Here is a 17,739-nt window from a genome sequence, read left to right on the forward strand (position 1 = left end):
AATGAATATATATGTATTGATAAGTAAAAAATATATAATTTTAATAACATTTTTTTTAATTTAATGGTAAAAATGCCGAGTTATTCCAGAATTCATCTTAATCATTATTAATTATAATCACTTTTCCTTGCACCCTCAAGAATGCTTTTTCGCATCCTCGCGAGCACCTCCGGTTGGGAACCCCTGCTTTAGAGGATACACATTTTCATAGAACTTTCGGAGAAGTGCGAAAATTTGTTGAAAATTGGATCAACTCTAAAGAAGAATCTTTTTATCGTCGCGGGATCCATCTCTTGGCAGAAAGATGGGAAAAAGTTGTAGGAAACGAAGGAAAATATTTTAATTAAGGTATTCGTTCATTATCTTGTTTAAGTAGAGATGTGCGAATCAAGAATTTTTATGTCGAGTCGAATCGAATCGAATCGAATCTCATTTTTCATCATTTTTTAAATTCGAAATCGAATCGAATCATTAAAAAATTTAACATGACTATTAAACATGCAAATAATGATGGAAAATTTTAATATTGAAAGGGAATATTGATATTGTAATATCATTTCAAAGTAAAATATGTATTTAAATATTTAAAATAATTTATAATTAAGTTATTAATTACAAGTTAAATTAATTACAAGTTAAGGTTCAAACCCAGGTACAAGCCCAGATGGCCCGTTTTGTAGCTGATGCACGCAAACGTATATAATGTATTTGATTCCTATTCGAATTCGAATAGTTCGCACATCTTTATGTGTTTAAGTAATTCAATTTTTGAGAAAAAAAACTCTCGAAACTAAATGACACTCGTAATAACATTTGCCGACCGATACGAAAGGACTAACTCTGCAAATAAACGCAGATAGATTGTACGTTGTGCGTTTGTGTTACGATCACTCGAAGGACTTTTCATACAACCTGATTCTTTTTCCCATCAAATGATGCACCGGCTCGCGCAGTTCGCTTTATAATTTCCATCTGCTTTTGGATCCTGTCCCACACGGTATGTCGAGCAAGGATTTTCCAACATTCGTCCCGACATATCTGGTCCTCGCTTGCGAATAATGTATCGTGCTGCTGGAGTGACTCACTCGATGAGTTATCGCCCGTGACTTTCAGTGGCCGCCTGCAAATTCTCGAGCTCATTGTGCGCGATGCCGTGCGACTATACGACGATATCAAGGTCGTGTAACAAACGGGGCAAATCGATTGCATATCGACTCGATCGATTACTCTCAGGAGCGATTTCAGCCGGAGCACATACTGCGGCGGTGCCGCGGAGTGTTTTTCAAACGTGTCGTACGCAACAGCTTGTATTTTTCGTTTGAGAGTCCGGTACACCGATGAAGCACTCAATGCCGTTTGCCATTTCGCGCGTACATTTGTACGAGCTTTAACTTATGCAACGAGAGCGTTTTTAACTGATCAGCGGGATTCGTCGTACGGTAATAATCTTACTGAAATATATTAGGTAAATCGGAAAGTTCCGTCCATCTAGCGATAAGTAGCTATAGCTAAAACTATCATTAACCTCTAATGTCTGAACGAAGCTTAATAGTTTGTTTTGACATCTGTCAATAACATTCAGTATATAAAGGTATACATTTGCATCAATAACATTGTTTTTTACCGCATCGAAAATGTCGAAATTTGAAACAAATAAGCGTCACTATAAGCGCGGAGTATTAATCTTTTGCTTCAATTGGAAGAAAATTGCAGCTGCAGCTCATCGAATGCTTGTAGAAGTTTATGGTGATAATGCTCCTTCCGATAAAACATGCAGAGAATAGTTTCGACGCTTTAAAAGTGGTGATTTTGATGTAGAGGATGAAGAGCGTTCTGGAGTACGGCCAAGAGTACTCGAAGAGAAAGAATTGCAGGCATTGGTGGACGAAGACCCATGTCAAATGCAAAAGCAACTTGCAGAAGCATTAAATTGTGTTCAATCTTTCATTTCCGATCGTTTGAAAGCTTTAGGAAAGGTTTATAAGGAAGGAACATGGGCGCCATATGAACTGAAGCCAAGAAACATTGAAAAGCGAAAAACCACCTGCGAAATTCTGCTTGCTAGGCAACAAAGAAAAAGGTTTTTACATCGTATCATCATCACTGGGGATGAAAAATGGATTTATTTGGACAATTCCAAACATCGAAAAACTTTTTGCGATCCCGACTAACCCTCAACATCGACGCCAAAGCGGAATATCCACGGAAAGAAGGCGATGTTCTGTATTTAGTGGGATCAGAAGCTGTTGAAAAGTGATCAAAACAGTCATAGGGGATCTCTACAGAGAACAAATGGTTCGTTTGAGTCAAGCATTGCACGAGAAACGACTAGAATATGAAACGAAACAGCATAAAGTGATTTTGCTTCATGACAACGCTCGGCCCACGTCACAAAATCTGTCAAGGAAACGTTAGAAGCACTTCGCTGGGAAGTGTTTCTTGCCCATGCGGCTTGTTCATCAAACAATGCCCCCTTTCGACTACCATTTGTTTCGGTCGATGGCACACGCACTTGCTGACGAATGCTTCAATTCTTATGAAGACGTCGAAAAATGGGTCTCGCCTCCAAAGATGAGTCATTCTTTCGCCGCGGAATTCGCTTGCTGACCGAAAGATGGAAAAAAATCATCGCTAACGACGAACACTATCTTGATTGATGTACTTTTTTACTTTGTTTCTTGCATAAAGCCATACGTTTTGCGAAAAAACGGACAAAACTGTCCGATTGACGGAACGTTTCCATATTTCCAACTTCCGTAACATGTATTCAAGAGATCAAGGTAACGTGAGTTGTGAGATTTAGAGGAAGCAATACATTTACGTGAAAAAAATCACAACAGAGATAAAGGCGCGTCGCAGGAAAAAAGCAGAGAGGTAACTCCGCCGCAGATGAAGAATGTTAACGCTGCGTGGCGGCTGAGAGATATAAATCACACCAAACACTGCTATCGACGCACGGCTGCACTGGCCGTGTGAGTTTTTACCGCTACTAAGGGTGTGTACCCGATTCAACTATCGTACGGCTGCTGATTGAAAGAGGCCTAGCCGAGTGCCGTCATTAGTAATCCGCGCCGCGCGTTTCCACTGCCGCTTCTTTCATCCCGCAGACGATTTCTTCGGCCGACTCGCGGCGTCGGAGCGACGCCGCGAGTCATTTCGACGGCTATTCGCGGCGGAGGTGCTGCATTTTTTTCGCACGCCGGCTCCGGTTATCTTTGCACGCTCGTGCGAACGCGACCCTTTCTGCTCGCTAGCGACAAAAAGACAGCTCCGTGAGAAATTACGACGTTCCCGTTACTCGATCGGATACCAATCGAACTGGTAGCTACGACGCGCTCGCCGCGGTCGTCGTGACTTTTAAAATAGTTTTTCTAACGACCACGGTCGTTAAAGTCGTCGGCGCTCCCGACGGAGTTTACGCGAGAGCCTACCTTCATCGCAGCGCGGCGTTCGGCAGCGCTCGCACGCAGAGCGCGCCGGACGGAAGACTTCGATCGCGTCGCAAGGCAAAAAGCCTTTATATAATTGACGAAGTTTACTCATCGGCGTGAAAAATGGCGTGAAAACAGAAAGATAAAAAGAAAACGAGCATAAGAGAACAAACGTGTCTCAGAATATCGCAGTAGCGTACCAACAAAACGTCCATCAACGTCGCTTCGCGCACTTCCGAATGACGCCGGGGGCGACGTGTCACAGTGCCGTTTGTGCCGATCGCAAAAGTGCGCCTGCGAAACAATCCGTTCCGGCCGCTTTCACCGAGGAGATGTCAGCGCTCGCGATTCGTAAGAGATCTCTCGTGGAGAGATTCGGCGCGGACGAAACCGGACGTCTGCATAATACCGTATAATCGCGGTTTAGGTAACTCCATCGCGATACTCCCTCCGCGGGAACTCTAAACAGTAAATTTGCGCGTGGAACACGTTATGTTATTAACTTCCTTCTTATCTGGCACATCGACGAAGGCGCTCCGCCGCCATTGGTTAATCGAACGTTCATCTTCCGCTTCGATCCTTCCTGGCTGAGCGATCGTGCGCGTTTAATATTTATGACGGGCTCGTACACGCCGCTGGTTAGCGCCGATTACGTAATCGTTATTTCAGCGGATAATAAACAATCGATATATTTTCTCGCGCAATTCCGATTAATTAAGTCGGCGGTAGAGACGACGCGGACTCTCGATCGAGTGCGTTTCGTGCGGTTTCACACGTTTCAGAAGTTCATTCCGTTTCAAGAGGAACGTAGAAGCGCCGGAGTTTGCGTGCCACGAAGAAAGTCGGCGCGAGAGACAGGCTGATGATTTGATAATTTGCCGTTGCCGATTAACGAACCGTGCTGATGGATTTGCTAATTAGCGCGCTGACTTACTGCCCCGCGATATCGATCGCGATTTACGATATCCAGGCGCGCGTATCCCGCCGAGAAAATTTTTCTCAGGCGTCTCGAGCGGGGAAAGTTCTTGTAATTAAGTGCGCGTGCGCTTCGCCGCCGGGACACCCGGAAATGTTGCTCATTTTTCTTCCTCTTGTTCTCCGAGTCGCGCGATCATAAAAAAAAGAAAAGTAATTTCAGAACAAGCGGAATCATCTAAATTTTAGAGGACTTTATTCTTCTATAGATGGCCGCGAGAGGATTTCTCTAAGATTAAGAGGAAAATATTATAAACGCATCATTCTTAAAGTTAGAGGGATTATATGTTATATGTATAATGCAAATCTTATTGATTTTAATATAAATTTCCTCTTATACATGGATTATTTAATCTTTTTTTAAGAGAATTATTATTTATTCTTACTATACTTTATTCTTACTTATTTTAATTTGAAAAAATTATTATAATATATAAAAGTAATGTATATAGGTGCACTTTTGGCTCCAGTTCTACAATAAGTAGGCATGAATAAAATAAGATCATCATCAACAAATCAATTTCCAATCAGTTTTATTATGGATTTTATAGCTACAAAGATGTTCATCATAACCAATTGTATAAAACATAGCTAAAGAAAGAATATATTATTCAACTTTTTGCACTAAATTATAAACTGTATTTGACCAGATATATTAGTAAATTATCTTCGTTATATGTTACAGCAACACACATATCTTTTTCAACAAGCATTCTAAATATTCTGATCCATGAACCTATGAGGTTATTTTTTCGTCTGAAGATAAAGCATGACTGAACAAAAGAAGAAGATATTCGAATCAACATATTCCTCTTCATATAAGAGGAAAATTGAGATAAGAGGAAATCCTCTTGAAATAAGAGGAAAACAGTTAGAATAATATTTAGTAAATTTTAGATGAACGATTCACTTTAATCACTTAATCGCTTTATCGAAAGAGGAGTCCTCTTCCTCTAAAAGACTTAGGATATGAGACTATGGGAAAAATCACTTTACAAACGGAATATTTTTTTTTAATGATCATTTTATCCTGCACGAAACGAAACGTTCACTCCGACTCACGATCCGCGATCCGCTTGTTTCAGGTCTGATGATGGAGTCGGAGAAGAAGATCTTCGAGATGATGAACAAAAAGGCGGCCATGTCGAAATACTGGATGCCGCTCGTCTGGGCGACCAACATCATCAACAGGGCGAGGAAGGAGGCTCTGATCACCAGCGATCAGGTGGTGCAGACTCTCCTCGTCGAGCTCAGCGATATCCGGAAGAGGCTTGGCGCATTGATCGGTTACGATACCGTTTGCGTTCCTCTAGTCTACACTCAGGTGAGCACGTTTGTTGCGCGCGCGCCGCGAAATCGAGCGACGCTCACGACGATCGGATGCGTTAGCGATTTCACAAAGTTCGCGCTCTAAGCTCTCGCGTAATACGACGAAGCCGGCTCATAAATATGCATCGATGGCAGATACCGATAAATTTATCAACCAGCGTTGTCTATCTGATTAATTGGATTCGATTGATTGATAAAATGCATTGAATTGGTAAGCAGAGAGTATAAATCTGCGAGGCAGCGGCTGCGCAATCCATTTATCCTGGGATCAACAAAAGTGAAATAATTTGTTTTATTAACTCTCTTGTACTCTTTTCGCACACCGCATGCCAGTAAGAAGGAGACAGACAGACAGAGCGAAAGAGGCGGGGGGAGAATATTACTCAAACAATCTCTTCCGTTTGTCCTCTTTGCCGTGGATACCGTATAAAGAGCAATTACGATACGCGTCGATAGCGTCACTTGTCATTGGCAGATGTCGAATATATGTTACGTGAATGTCTTCATCGTTTCCCGATGGTCGCGTCATTATCATGCTTTGAGCATTAGAAGCGTGACGCATTATTATGTAATTCTTCTCGTCGATCGCATCCGATACATTATTTACATTTTATCTGCAATTTGTGACATCGGACGGCGCCACGGGTAAATATAGATGGAAAGATCCATTGCCATTGTTTCTAACGTTACTTGAAACAATCGCCCAGTCCTCTGCATACGGTACTCGAATATATCTCATTGTCGTTTGATGTATTAGTAATGTAAATGAATAATCCAAAATTTTCAACTAAATTCAAAGTTCATTTCAAAAGAAAGTAAAACTAATTCGTCAATCAAAGTATTCGCCGTTGTTTTTTTATAATTTTAAATCAACTTTCAGGCAGCTGATGAGTTCCATCTCGGAAAAGTGTTGTGTTTTCGGACACGATAAAGAGTTGTCAAGCCATTTTCAAGCCATAAAATAATTTATCCGTAGCTTTGATCTGATGTTTTCAAATCATCAAGCATCAGGTTTTCAAAACAATCATTTTCTAAATACATTGTTTAAACAATTTTGTTATAAACAGATTATTTTGCAGCTTTTTTCCGCTGTATTTGTTATTTTTATCGTACTTCATGCATATCACATTTCTTCGCATTTATGTTGAACGGCTTTGTATACTCTATTGCAACGTATATACTGTGTTAAAACAATGATTTTGTTTATGTGGACAGGAGATTAGCAATTGTTAACTGCCAAATTCTGATTTTTATATCACATTCGTAATCAGCGATGCTGAAAACCTTAGTACGCTGTACTGCGCAGCGAAAACAAATGGAAAGTTTTTCCATTTGTAACAGAGGCTCGCAAAACTTGATTGAATTTCTTACAAATTCTTTTTAATACTGTAAAATTTAAAAGAATGTTTTCAAAAATCGGACTCGACAATATTTTTCTACATTGATTAACGTTTAATTAAAAAAAAAAAAACGCATTCCGATTGCTATAAAATTATGGTCTCTAGCGATTTTTGAACAGTAAATTTCTATTTGTTCCCACTGTGCGACGATGTCACACACGTCGCGCAAATAGCACACTCGTCACCTACGCGACAATGTAACTTATTTCTTCTTTTTTTCTTCGTCTCACGGTTATCCCGCCGATGATTCTGCCTGTTCGGCCGAAGGATTCAAAATCGCATTCGAGATCACTGGGCCGCGACTCCAGACGAAACTGGATTCGCTCCCGGAAAAACGGGTTTCGCATCTCTAATTAACCGACATGCGTTGTGCAATTGTAATTGTCCATCAATTAACCTCTCTAACCGTCGGCTGCGAGTACCATTATTTTCGAGAAATTAAAGACCGTGCCATTTCGCAAATCCGGGCGAACGTGATGCGACGCGGAGCTGCTCTCGATCTCTGTTGCGGCACGTTTCGCGCACCGCCACGAAGAGACTTTGAGAGAAGCTGCTCTTGAGAGGAAGCTCATTATTCTCGTCGCTGTGAAAGATTCGCATCGCTAATTTACCTCGATACAAAGATAGTCTGTCGCTGATGCATTAATTTCATCGTTTCCCTTACAAGTTGAGAAATTACCGAGCGACGTATCTGATAATTTTACCTTAATTTCGCTGTTGTATAATTATTACAAGATACACGACACATTTATCATACTCTGGGTTTATCGAGCTAATAATAATAACCAGTATTTAATGAACTTGAAACACGAGAATCGGGAGAGGAGCATCATAAAATTTTATCGAAATCGCTACATAATAATTACACCCCATCAGACAAATTGTCGTTGCTCTGGGAAAGCCGGCAAAGCAACGATGCGTCAAGCATATTTTTCTTCGCGTTCAAAACGTATTTTTCTTTTCTTACCCGTAGATCGTAACACAAATCTCGAGCGATAGCGTGATTCGCGTCATATTCCGTGAAATCTCAAGAAGATTACATGTAACGACCGCGGAGTGTTCACCGTGTAATGATATATCCGTCGAAAATTAATACCCATTTCGAATGCACTCGCTGTTATTGCACGTAGCTGCGTTTACTGTTATTGTAAGCGCTCTTGCTCCTTGATGAAACCCTTAAGACACATTGTGTCTTACTCCATGTACTGTGATAACGAATATTTCACCCGAGCCTGCGATAATCTTTCGCAACGGACAATATTTTCACCTCTCCAATTAACGTATAATTTCACTAGCCAAACAAAAGTATGAAAAAAGAAGTAGAGAAAGTAAAAATTCGTTCCATTCGGAGGACTGATATCGAAATAACGTGTCGAGGTAACCTCTTTGCGCGATTTGCTCTGAAGGAGATATGAAAGGAGAATTATGAAAAATAATAATTATCAAAAATTATCATTATTAAGATAGAATTATAGCACATTATATCAATAAAATATACGTAATTATGACACATTATTTCGCGATTTCTCTCTTTCTCCGTCTCTCTTTCTTCGTCTCTCTCATAACCGTGTTGATATTTATATCAGCCATAACGTGCTGTGATAAGTTCATTTAGGAATGCGCCGTCGAACATTTTCTGAAATTTCCAGTGACGAACGCGGCGCGGATAACGAATCGCGCATGAAACGCGGAGCCGATGCGCGTTGCACATGGTCAAGGTCGACGAGAGAGTTGAACAGTAATTTTTTGCCGCGCCGCGATACGTCACGCCTTCAGGAGCGATTTCGTGCCACATCCGAGAGAGGCATCTCGCCGTCTTCGGTGAATCCGAAGCGTGCGTTTCGGGCTCGCGCAGATTTATTAATTGTCTCTTTATGCAAGTCGCGCTACATTTTTGCGCGAACCCACCGTTTCCCGAAACCTTCGCTGAGAAAGGCGCTATTCGCCACGGCCTTGATATTCGTTCATTCATTCAAACCTGTTTGCCTGCGCTTACGCGACGCAAAGAGAAGCGACGGAAATATCCTTGCGAAGCTCAGGACTTCCGATAGTAAACTAATTATCCTCCATCATGACCGCGCTTCCGTTCGTCGAAGCTGCGGAGCTTTAAACGAAACGGACTGTGGCGCAGCCGCGTTAATTGTTCGTTCGCGTTGTGTAAACACGTTATTTAACAGCAAATTGCCGGCGAGGGAGAAAAGGAGGCGCCATTTTCGCCCGCGAACGGAAGAAATTCTGCTCTTGTAATTGCTGCGCGCTCCTGTCTCTCTTTTCCTCGTTTAATTAGCGATGATGTAACGAGAATTTTGTCACGGAGCTCGCGACGTGTTTTTCAGGTGGTAACACTGTCGTTGTACGCCTACTTTTTCTCGGCCTTGCTCGGCAGACAATTCGTCGGACGCTCCGAAGGCACCGGGAAGTACGAGGAGCCAGACATGTATTTCCCGTTTTTCACGACGCTGCAGGTGATTAGAATAAACGATATAATCTGCAAACGCCAACGTAAAGGCAGTAAAGTCCTTCCGCGTAAAGCCGCTAAGACCGTTTATACATCCGGCGTATTTTTGCAGTTTTGTTTTTACGTCGGTTGGCTGAAAGTCGCCGAGGTGTTGATCAATCCGTTCGGCGAGGATGACGACGACATCGAATTGAATTGGCTGATTGATAGGCACATCAAGGTACGTCGAGCGATCATTATAATTCGCTGCTTCGTAGCCACATGCTTAATGAGCCGTTACGTCATTACTTATGAATCTCCTCGGGAGGAACATCGTATTACGCAAAATGTAAACTGCGTTTATTCCTCCTATACTCCTGAATTTGAAGTACGATGAAGCACTTTGGCATGCAAGTGCACCTTTTTTCGCCACTACTATGCGCTTTAATCTTTTTGCCCCTTATCACGCTAATGTAGTCTTTCTTATCATCATGCTCGTGTATCGTACAATAGGCGGGTTACATGATCGTCGATGAGATGCACGAGGAACACCCGGAACTGCTAAAGGATCAGTATTGGGACGAGGTCGTGCCCAAAGACTTGCCGTACACCGTCGCTAGCGAGCAGTATCGTAAAGAAGAGCCGAAGGGCTCCGCGGAACATTACAAGGTGAAAGATAGCGACGCTCTTTACGCGAACGTGATGTTGGGCACGCAGATTCACAGTCACGCGCAACACCGTAAAGCTCATCAGGATGATATGTATGCCGATTATGTGAGTACATTATGATCGTTTATATAATGCTTTCTTATCCTCATCTCTCATCCTTTATGTCCAATTTCTTCACCTCTAGATAAGTTGTCGATAATTTTATCCATGAGATACCTGCCAGAATCGGTTTTCTTCACCTTTGTAAAATTTATATCCGGCAGATAAACTTATCCGGTACCTGAAGTAGCGGATATCTGGCAGATATTGATTTCAGTGCTCTGACATAGTCTAAAAATTACAATAATATGTAATTTGTTGTTGCTATTGCTGTTTTTATGAAAACACAACATGGATTTGTTACTGATGAATATTAATATTTTTGAATCTGATGATGATGATGATAATGAGGAGGAATTTGTGGAAAGAAGACCCTATATAAAAAATAAACCGAACAATTTTCAAATGTGAGATGACACAGAATTTTTCGGACGATTTTGTTTGAAAAAAATACAGTGCTCGAATTATTACGTGCAATTGAAGACTGATTGTTAATACTGTGGAAATTACTTTAATTAGTTAATACTAGCCCGGAAAAGAATATGCTGCTGGCAGAATATGGTGATTTATAGTAAATTTCTAGTACATTTTGCGTCAAAAGCTAGTAGTATGAAGAATAGCTATCTGTTAGATACGTAACCAGAGATTTTAGTAAAGAAAACGAATTTTTTTATCTGAATTTAGTTATCGAATTTAGTTTTCTGACGGATATCTTCATCTGGAAGATAGCTATCGGCAGGTGTGAAGAAACCGGGCATTAGCCTTCATCCCTTTCTCATTCTTAAGATTAGTGCGGAATACGCTCTTAAAGTTTTGCGCCATGCTTACAAAGCATTCTACATACTCGTGACGTCCCAGTAAACATCGATATCTTGTAGACATCTGAAAGATATCTTATGAAAGATATCTTCAAGACATTTCTAAAAGATGTCTAGAAGTTGTGTAAAAGATATCTAAATAGATTTCGTTGAAGATATCTTTATAGAATTTCTAAAAGATATCTACAGACATCTAAAAGATGTCTTTAACATTTAGATTCCTAAAAGATATCTTTTCGGAGAAAATGTAAGATATCTTTTAGAAATTTAAAAGATATCTTTTTCTCTATTTGGGGTTGAAATGGCCAGGATTGGGAAGTAACTTGTTATTTGTAACGAAGTTACAGTTACAGTTATTTCTTTTTTTTGGTAACTATAACTTAACTTCAACTCCCGTTTTCTCCATCTACAGCTGCAACTTAACTTAGTGACATTTGTTTGACAACTAGTAACTAATTTAATAGTTTAATACTTTAAGAATTACTTTATATATTTCAAACTTAAGTTTCTGGCAGACTAGCGCGATAACGCGACGTGTGATGCTTGATATCCAATAAGCATATAGTTATTCTGGCTGCATTTGCGTCATCCATCTTTATCGTTCATTAGATGTAAAACAAGAATAAAGTGACTTAATAGCGCTAACAGTCTCCTCTCCGAACGCAACTTGTATTCCTTTCAAAAAAATTGTACGCCTATTGGACATTTCCGTCCCGCGTCGCCAATCCTTATTTATTAAAGCCCGTATCAGACTACGGATTAGGATTGAATATTGGATTGAAATTTAACTAATCAGGTCTAAGTTTACTATATTTGAGATTATTTTCTTTTTTCCAATTGGTCAAATTTCAATCCAATCTCAATCCCAATCCATAGTCTGATACGGGCTTTATATAATCTGCGTTCAGCGTGAAATGCGCTGCGTGGTTTCAGTTATATAAAAAATTCAAGCAATAGATAAAATATCTCATCTTCGGAGAAGGATTGTAAAACGCCATAGCCAGCATATGCAGAAATATTCGAGTTGCGAGTTGCAGAATGTCCGACAGCGCACTGATAGAAAAATATAGTTGAATTAACTATAATCTCACTATATTATATAGTTCATTTTGGCGTCAACCATATTTTTATAGTTCATGGAACCTGCAAAATATAGTAGAATAAACACAAATATATATATAGTCAATGATCGTCTTAAATAATTGTTTAGTTACTTTTACCACATATATGGTAATTTCTCACTCACAAATATAGTGAGACTTAATATTCATATAGTTACATCTGTCATCATTTAGCAAATATTCTGGTAATATTGAATATATAAAAGAGTTACTTTACCTATCATTTTATATTTGTATCCATACAATAATTTTAGTTCAACTTACTATAATTCTTAGTAAAAATATTATATAGTTGGTTATACTGTGCCTATATCGTAATTATTACCGATATTATGGTAATACTTACTATAAATATGATATTTCGGACTATAATTTAGTTACTATATCATTATAGTCCCAAATATCATATACTTTTCTCTCAGTGCGAAAACTTGGAAACAAGAACAACTGGGTATTTCTCTGCCCAGTTGTCATTAATAGTCTTAAAAAATAAATATGAATTGCTTATTTAAATTAATGAATCTAATTTGTAAAAATTATATCCAATATAAGGAATATAATAATGAACAAACTACTTTTATATAAAATTGAAGGAATTTACACAAGAACGGAATTTAAAATAATATCACAATTATTGTAAAAAAGTAGCCGAAAAGTCACGACTTGTTACTTTCTAAATGACTATAACTGTAACATGGTATTTTTGAAGGTCCGTAACTCGTAACTGTAACTAGTTATTTTTTCAGTGAAAAAAACTGTAACTATTAGGTCAATCGGAAAGTTTCGTTCGTTTTTTTATAAAACGTATGGCTTTATTTAAGAAACAAAATGAAAAAGTACATCAATCAAAATATTCGTTCATCATTAGCGATGACATCTTTCGGTCAGCAAGCGAATCCCGCGGCGAAAACTTCGTTCGATCAATCAAAAAATTTATTTGGACTCCAAATAATCATTTGTTAAATTCAATTAAATCGTTCTCTCTGTGTGCTATCGACCGATACAATTGGTAGTCGGAAGGGACACAGTCTGGTGAATAAGCCGTATGGGGTAACACTTCCCAGCGAAGTGTTTCTAACGTTTCCTTGACAGATTTTGTGACGTGAGGCCGAGTATTGTCATGAAGTAAAATCACTTTATGCTGTCTCGTTTCATATTCTAGTCGTTTCTCATGCAATGCTTGACTCAAACGAACCATTTGTTCTCTGTAGAGATCCTCTGTGACTGTTTGATCACTTTTCAACAGCTTCTGATCCCACCAAATACAGAGCATCGCCTTCTTTCCGTGGATACTCCGCTTTGGCGTCGATGTTGAGGGTTAGTCGGGATCGCAAAAAGTTTTTCGACGTTTGGGATTGTCCAAATAAATCCATTTTTCATCCCCAGTGATGATGATACGATGTAAAAACCCCTTTCTTTGTTGCCTAACAAGCAGAATTTCGCAGGTGGTTTTTCGCATTTCAATGTTTCTTGGCTTCAGTTCATATGCCACCCATGTTCCTTCCTTACAAACTTTTCCTAAAGCTTTCAAACGATCGGAAATGACAGATTGAGCACAACTTAATGTTTCTGCAAGTTGCTTTTGCATTTGACATGGGTCTTCGTCCACCAATGCCTGCAGTTCTTTGTCTTCGAGTACTCTTGGCCGTACTCCAGAACGCTCTTCGTCCTCTACATCAAAATCACCACTTTTAAAGCGTCGAAACCATTCTCTGCGTGTTTTATCGGAAGGAGCATTATCACCATAAACTTCTACAAACATTCAATGAGCTTCAGCTGCAGTTCTCTTCCAATTAAATCAAAAGATTAATACTCCGCGCTTATAGTGACGCTTATTTGTCTGAAATTTCGACATTTTCGATGCAATAAAAAATAATGTTATTGATGCAAACGTATACCTTTATATACTGAATGTTATTGACAGATGTCAAAACAAACTATTAAGCTTCGTTTAGACATTAGAGTTAACGACAGCTCTAGCTATAGCTACTTGCCACTAGATGGATGGAACTTTCCGATTTACCTAATAGATACTTTTACAAAGTAAAAGTATCTATTAGGTAAATGTCTTTCTAATTTGGACGACAAACTTTGATCACCGATAAAAATCTGTTTGTCTTTGAGCCCGAGTTTTTTGCAAGGATCCGTAATATTCCGAGCCTGAATATCTCATGCGTTTTAGGAGAGCGTCGACACTCCGTTGGTCGAGCGGAAGAAGAACGGCTGGTTTCAACGACAGATCACCCGTGTGGGCTCGGTGCGCAGCTCTTCGACCACGTACAGCAGCGGTGGTGGTTTCTTCACGCGAAACCGCCACAACAGTGTGTACAGCAGCCCCGAGACCGGTGGTCTGCCACAAACGAACAATCCGAACTTTAAGATGTCGCTATACGATCGTCTCGTGGGACGCAAGAGCGTCCGCAGCCAGCGGATGGGTCGTCAAGGTGTGTATGCGCGCGACTTCGATGAAAAGGCGGTTTCAGAAGTTTAACGAAGTGACGCGGACGGAGGAAGAAGTGCGGCAAAAAAATCATTAGCATTACGCGGCGAACTGTCGTACTCGGCTCTTGTTTGCTCGGATCTTCATAACGACACGTCAGCATCAACGATATATACATATTTGCCTATACGCCTCGATATAATACTCGTGATCGTTACGCAACGCGTAACGCCCGACTTATATTTACTTTCGCATCTCGAACTTTCATTCTCGCCGCTCGCACAAATTGATAGTTTACGCGCGGGGAAATTTTGCTTGTACAGATGCAGGTAATTAAACGGCGTCATGAATCGCGCGATGTGCCCAACGTGCAACACGTGTCACGCGCGATGCCGCGATCGAAACGAAATTCAGAGGAAATTCTCGGGAAGTAATCGCTTTTAATCTCCACATGCAAGGAAAGAGAGAGAGAGGGAGATGCACGCAGAGATGAAAGTACATAAATTATTCGTTTCACTAACACGTTTCCAGAGATACACTACGTCGATACAGGTGGTGTCGGGCGAGAAATTTTTTTCCCCATGAGTCACGGGTGCTGTCGCGAAAGAAAGTCACATGGGATCGCGAGCTTTTCCTTCATCGCTTCCACCATACGCGAGTGATTACGCAACGCGGCGGCTGACCTTGCGTGACCTGAGCGATTTCCGCGATTATCTGCCGTCGCGCTCGGCGCGAGAAAAATCTCTCCTTGTCCTTGTGCATTTCTTTTCCTTTTTTCTGCTATCCCCGTCATCGGAGAAAGACAACGCCGCCGCCGCTGCCGTCGCCGGCGTATGAAACGTATCGCATCCGCGTAATTATATCCTCGTCAACTCGTAACTCGATGTGCCTCCCGTCTGGCGCCAGAACGATGGTCTAAAACCCATTTCCACGCGCTTCGCGGGGGGAAACGTCGTGCGGATCGTTAGTCTAATCGACCACGTCATTACCTATTTTCTACGCGCGACCTCGGGGGAATCGTTCCGAATCCGGAAATCCAGCCAGCCGACGACTGCGGCGCGCCAAGGCGTCGTTCTAACGGCCGCGATTCGCTCCTAATTGCAGGCACTATGACGAAGCTGAACTCGGTGCCGGTGTCGCTGAAGAACAGGCCGCGCATACCGACTCCGGATGTGACGAAAGAGGTGGTCGACCGTGAGCAGCGGCTCGCGCTGTCGGCCACGAACGCGGCGAACATCGGCGCGGGCGTGGTGGGCGTGATACCAACGAACGGTCATTATCCAACGGACCTATCGGTGGTGGTCTTGTCGCCGATACAAGAAACCGAGGGCACACCCGCGTCGGGCAAGTCCGGCGCGGCGGCCTTGGCGCAGGCTGTGCTCTCGCCGACCTTGACCAGTGCCGGCCTCATGACGCCGGTGACCTTGACGCCGGTTACCATGGGTCACCTGACGCAGTTGGGCCTCATGAAGACCGCGTCCTCCACGACGACGGCCACGCATATCAGCAAACCGGCCAACAATGTCGTCCAGGCGACGCTGACCGAGGTGAACAGCAGCGAAGAGGAGGGCAGCGGAAGCGGCAGCAGCAGGAGCGGGAGCATCACCGGGCAAGAGGACCGCTCGACGCCGTTGATCGACAACAACAACAGCCCGACCGGAAGCAACGGCAGCTCGCCCACCTTCGGCGGCTACAACGATCGCTCGCCGATCCTCATGAGACCCGACAAACTCGGCTACATGGTCACCGCCGGCGTGCTCGCCGGCGCGCAGCTTAGCCACGCGAACGCGGATGCCAGAGGTAGGCGATCGGCATCCTTGCCCGGACCGCCGGTGCTGCAACCGCGGGACGACCGGAGCATATCGCTGCCGCAATCGCCAGGATTGCAGCCGCGGGAGGCTCGAACGGCCTCCGTGTCGGGTAGTAAGCACGGTGGGCTCGTGGACGTGGACAAGTTGGCCACCGAACACTCGGCCATTCGACCGCGGACCAGCAGTTTCGGCCACGACTTGTCCAGGCCCACTCACAGGGCCCAGGACGCCTCGAGGAAGATCAGCAGCGTCTCCTGTACGAACGCCTCGCTCTCGAGCGGCTTCGGCTCCGCGTCCTCGACGTCGTCCGCGAGCGTGTCCGCCACGACGACCGTCGCGGGCAGCAAGAGGGGCGAGGTTTATGTTTGATGAAAAAAAAAACCGCGACCCAACGACGGTTCATTCGTCCCGATAATTAGGGGGTATAATTAGAGGGGTAGTTAGAAGGTGCAATTCTCTGCGTTCGCGTTTCCTGAGACTTATTTCCGTCCGTTATTGTGATGTCTCATGAGTGTGTGTGTGTGTGTGTGAACGAGTGGATGTGTGTGCACGTGACGGATTCACGCTTTATTTTTGTAATTTCTCGCTCGTACTCAAAAAGGTGGCATGCTTATCTTTGCGATAGATACTGCGAATAGTAACGCGAATACTCCGGAAATACGCGCGGGGTAATCTATGCCACTCCGCCTCGTGCGTATTATTCGCGTTTCGAATAATTTGCGAATCTTTTGGAATGTCCTGCGGGTAAAGCGCGTTACGGAGGATGTTCCGAACGATCCGCCACTGGAGGTTGCAGTGGCCCTGGCCACTTTTTTAGATATTTCGTCGTCATAACGATCAACGAAGGGAAAGAATTTGTAGATCGCGCGAATATACGTTGTAAATAGTAATTTATGCGTTAAAAACTCTATCTATGACTCGTAACGATCAATCCGACATATAGGAGCGTATATTTAAAATGTATGTGTATATTATGTAATCGTTAATATTATACTCGGCACGAGTGTAAGATATGCTTGAGAATCTCGGAATGTAGGTAGACAATAGGAATGTACGAGGGTAGTCCCAGAAGTACCTGACCTGACCTTAGCGGTTGTTGCTTGAAAAGAATGACTATGATAGAAAATACCAACCTTATAAAGCTTAAGTTTGAAGTTTGACGACGCTACGTTGTTCAGTATTTGTTTGGCAGCCATCAATAGTGAACGC

General features: G+C 42.3%; 1 protein-coding gene across 1 annotated transcript in view; it reads left to right on the forward strand.

Moving 5' to 3' along the window:
* The window catches only part of Best2 (bestrophin family protein), a 52,307-nt gene extending 34,568 nt beyond the window's left edge, over window positions 1–17,739 (forward strand). Inside the window, exons 4-9 of the mRNA XM_025306842.1 lie at window positions 5,492–5,730; window positions 9,472–9,600; window positions 9,706–9,813; window positions 10,086–10,346; window positions 14,462–14,723; window positions 15,824–17,739. Of these exons, the coding sequence (XP_025162627.1) occupies window positions 5,492–5,730; window positions 9,472–9,600; window positions 9,706–9,813; window positions 10,086–10,346; window positions 14,462–14,723; window positions 15,824–16,899 (2,075 nt within the window). The 3' untranslated portion in view covers window positions 16,900–17,739. The remainder of the gene's footprint in view (window positions 1–5,491; window positions 5,731–9,471; window positions 9,601–9,705; window positions 9,814–10,085; window positions 10,347–14,461; window positions 14,724–15,823) is intronic.

Source organism: Harpegnathos saltator, unplaced genomic scaffold (assembly GCF_003227715.2).
Source record: "Harpegnathos saltator strain DR-91 unplaced genomic scaffold, Hsal_v8.6 scaffold806, whole genome shotgun sequence".
NCBI lineage: Eukaryota > Metazoa > Arthropoda > Insecta > Hymenoptera > Formicidae > Harpegnathos > Harpegnathos saltator.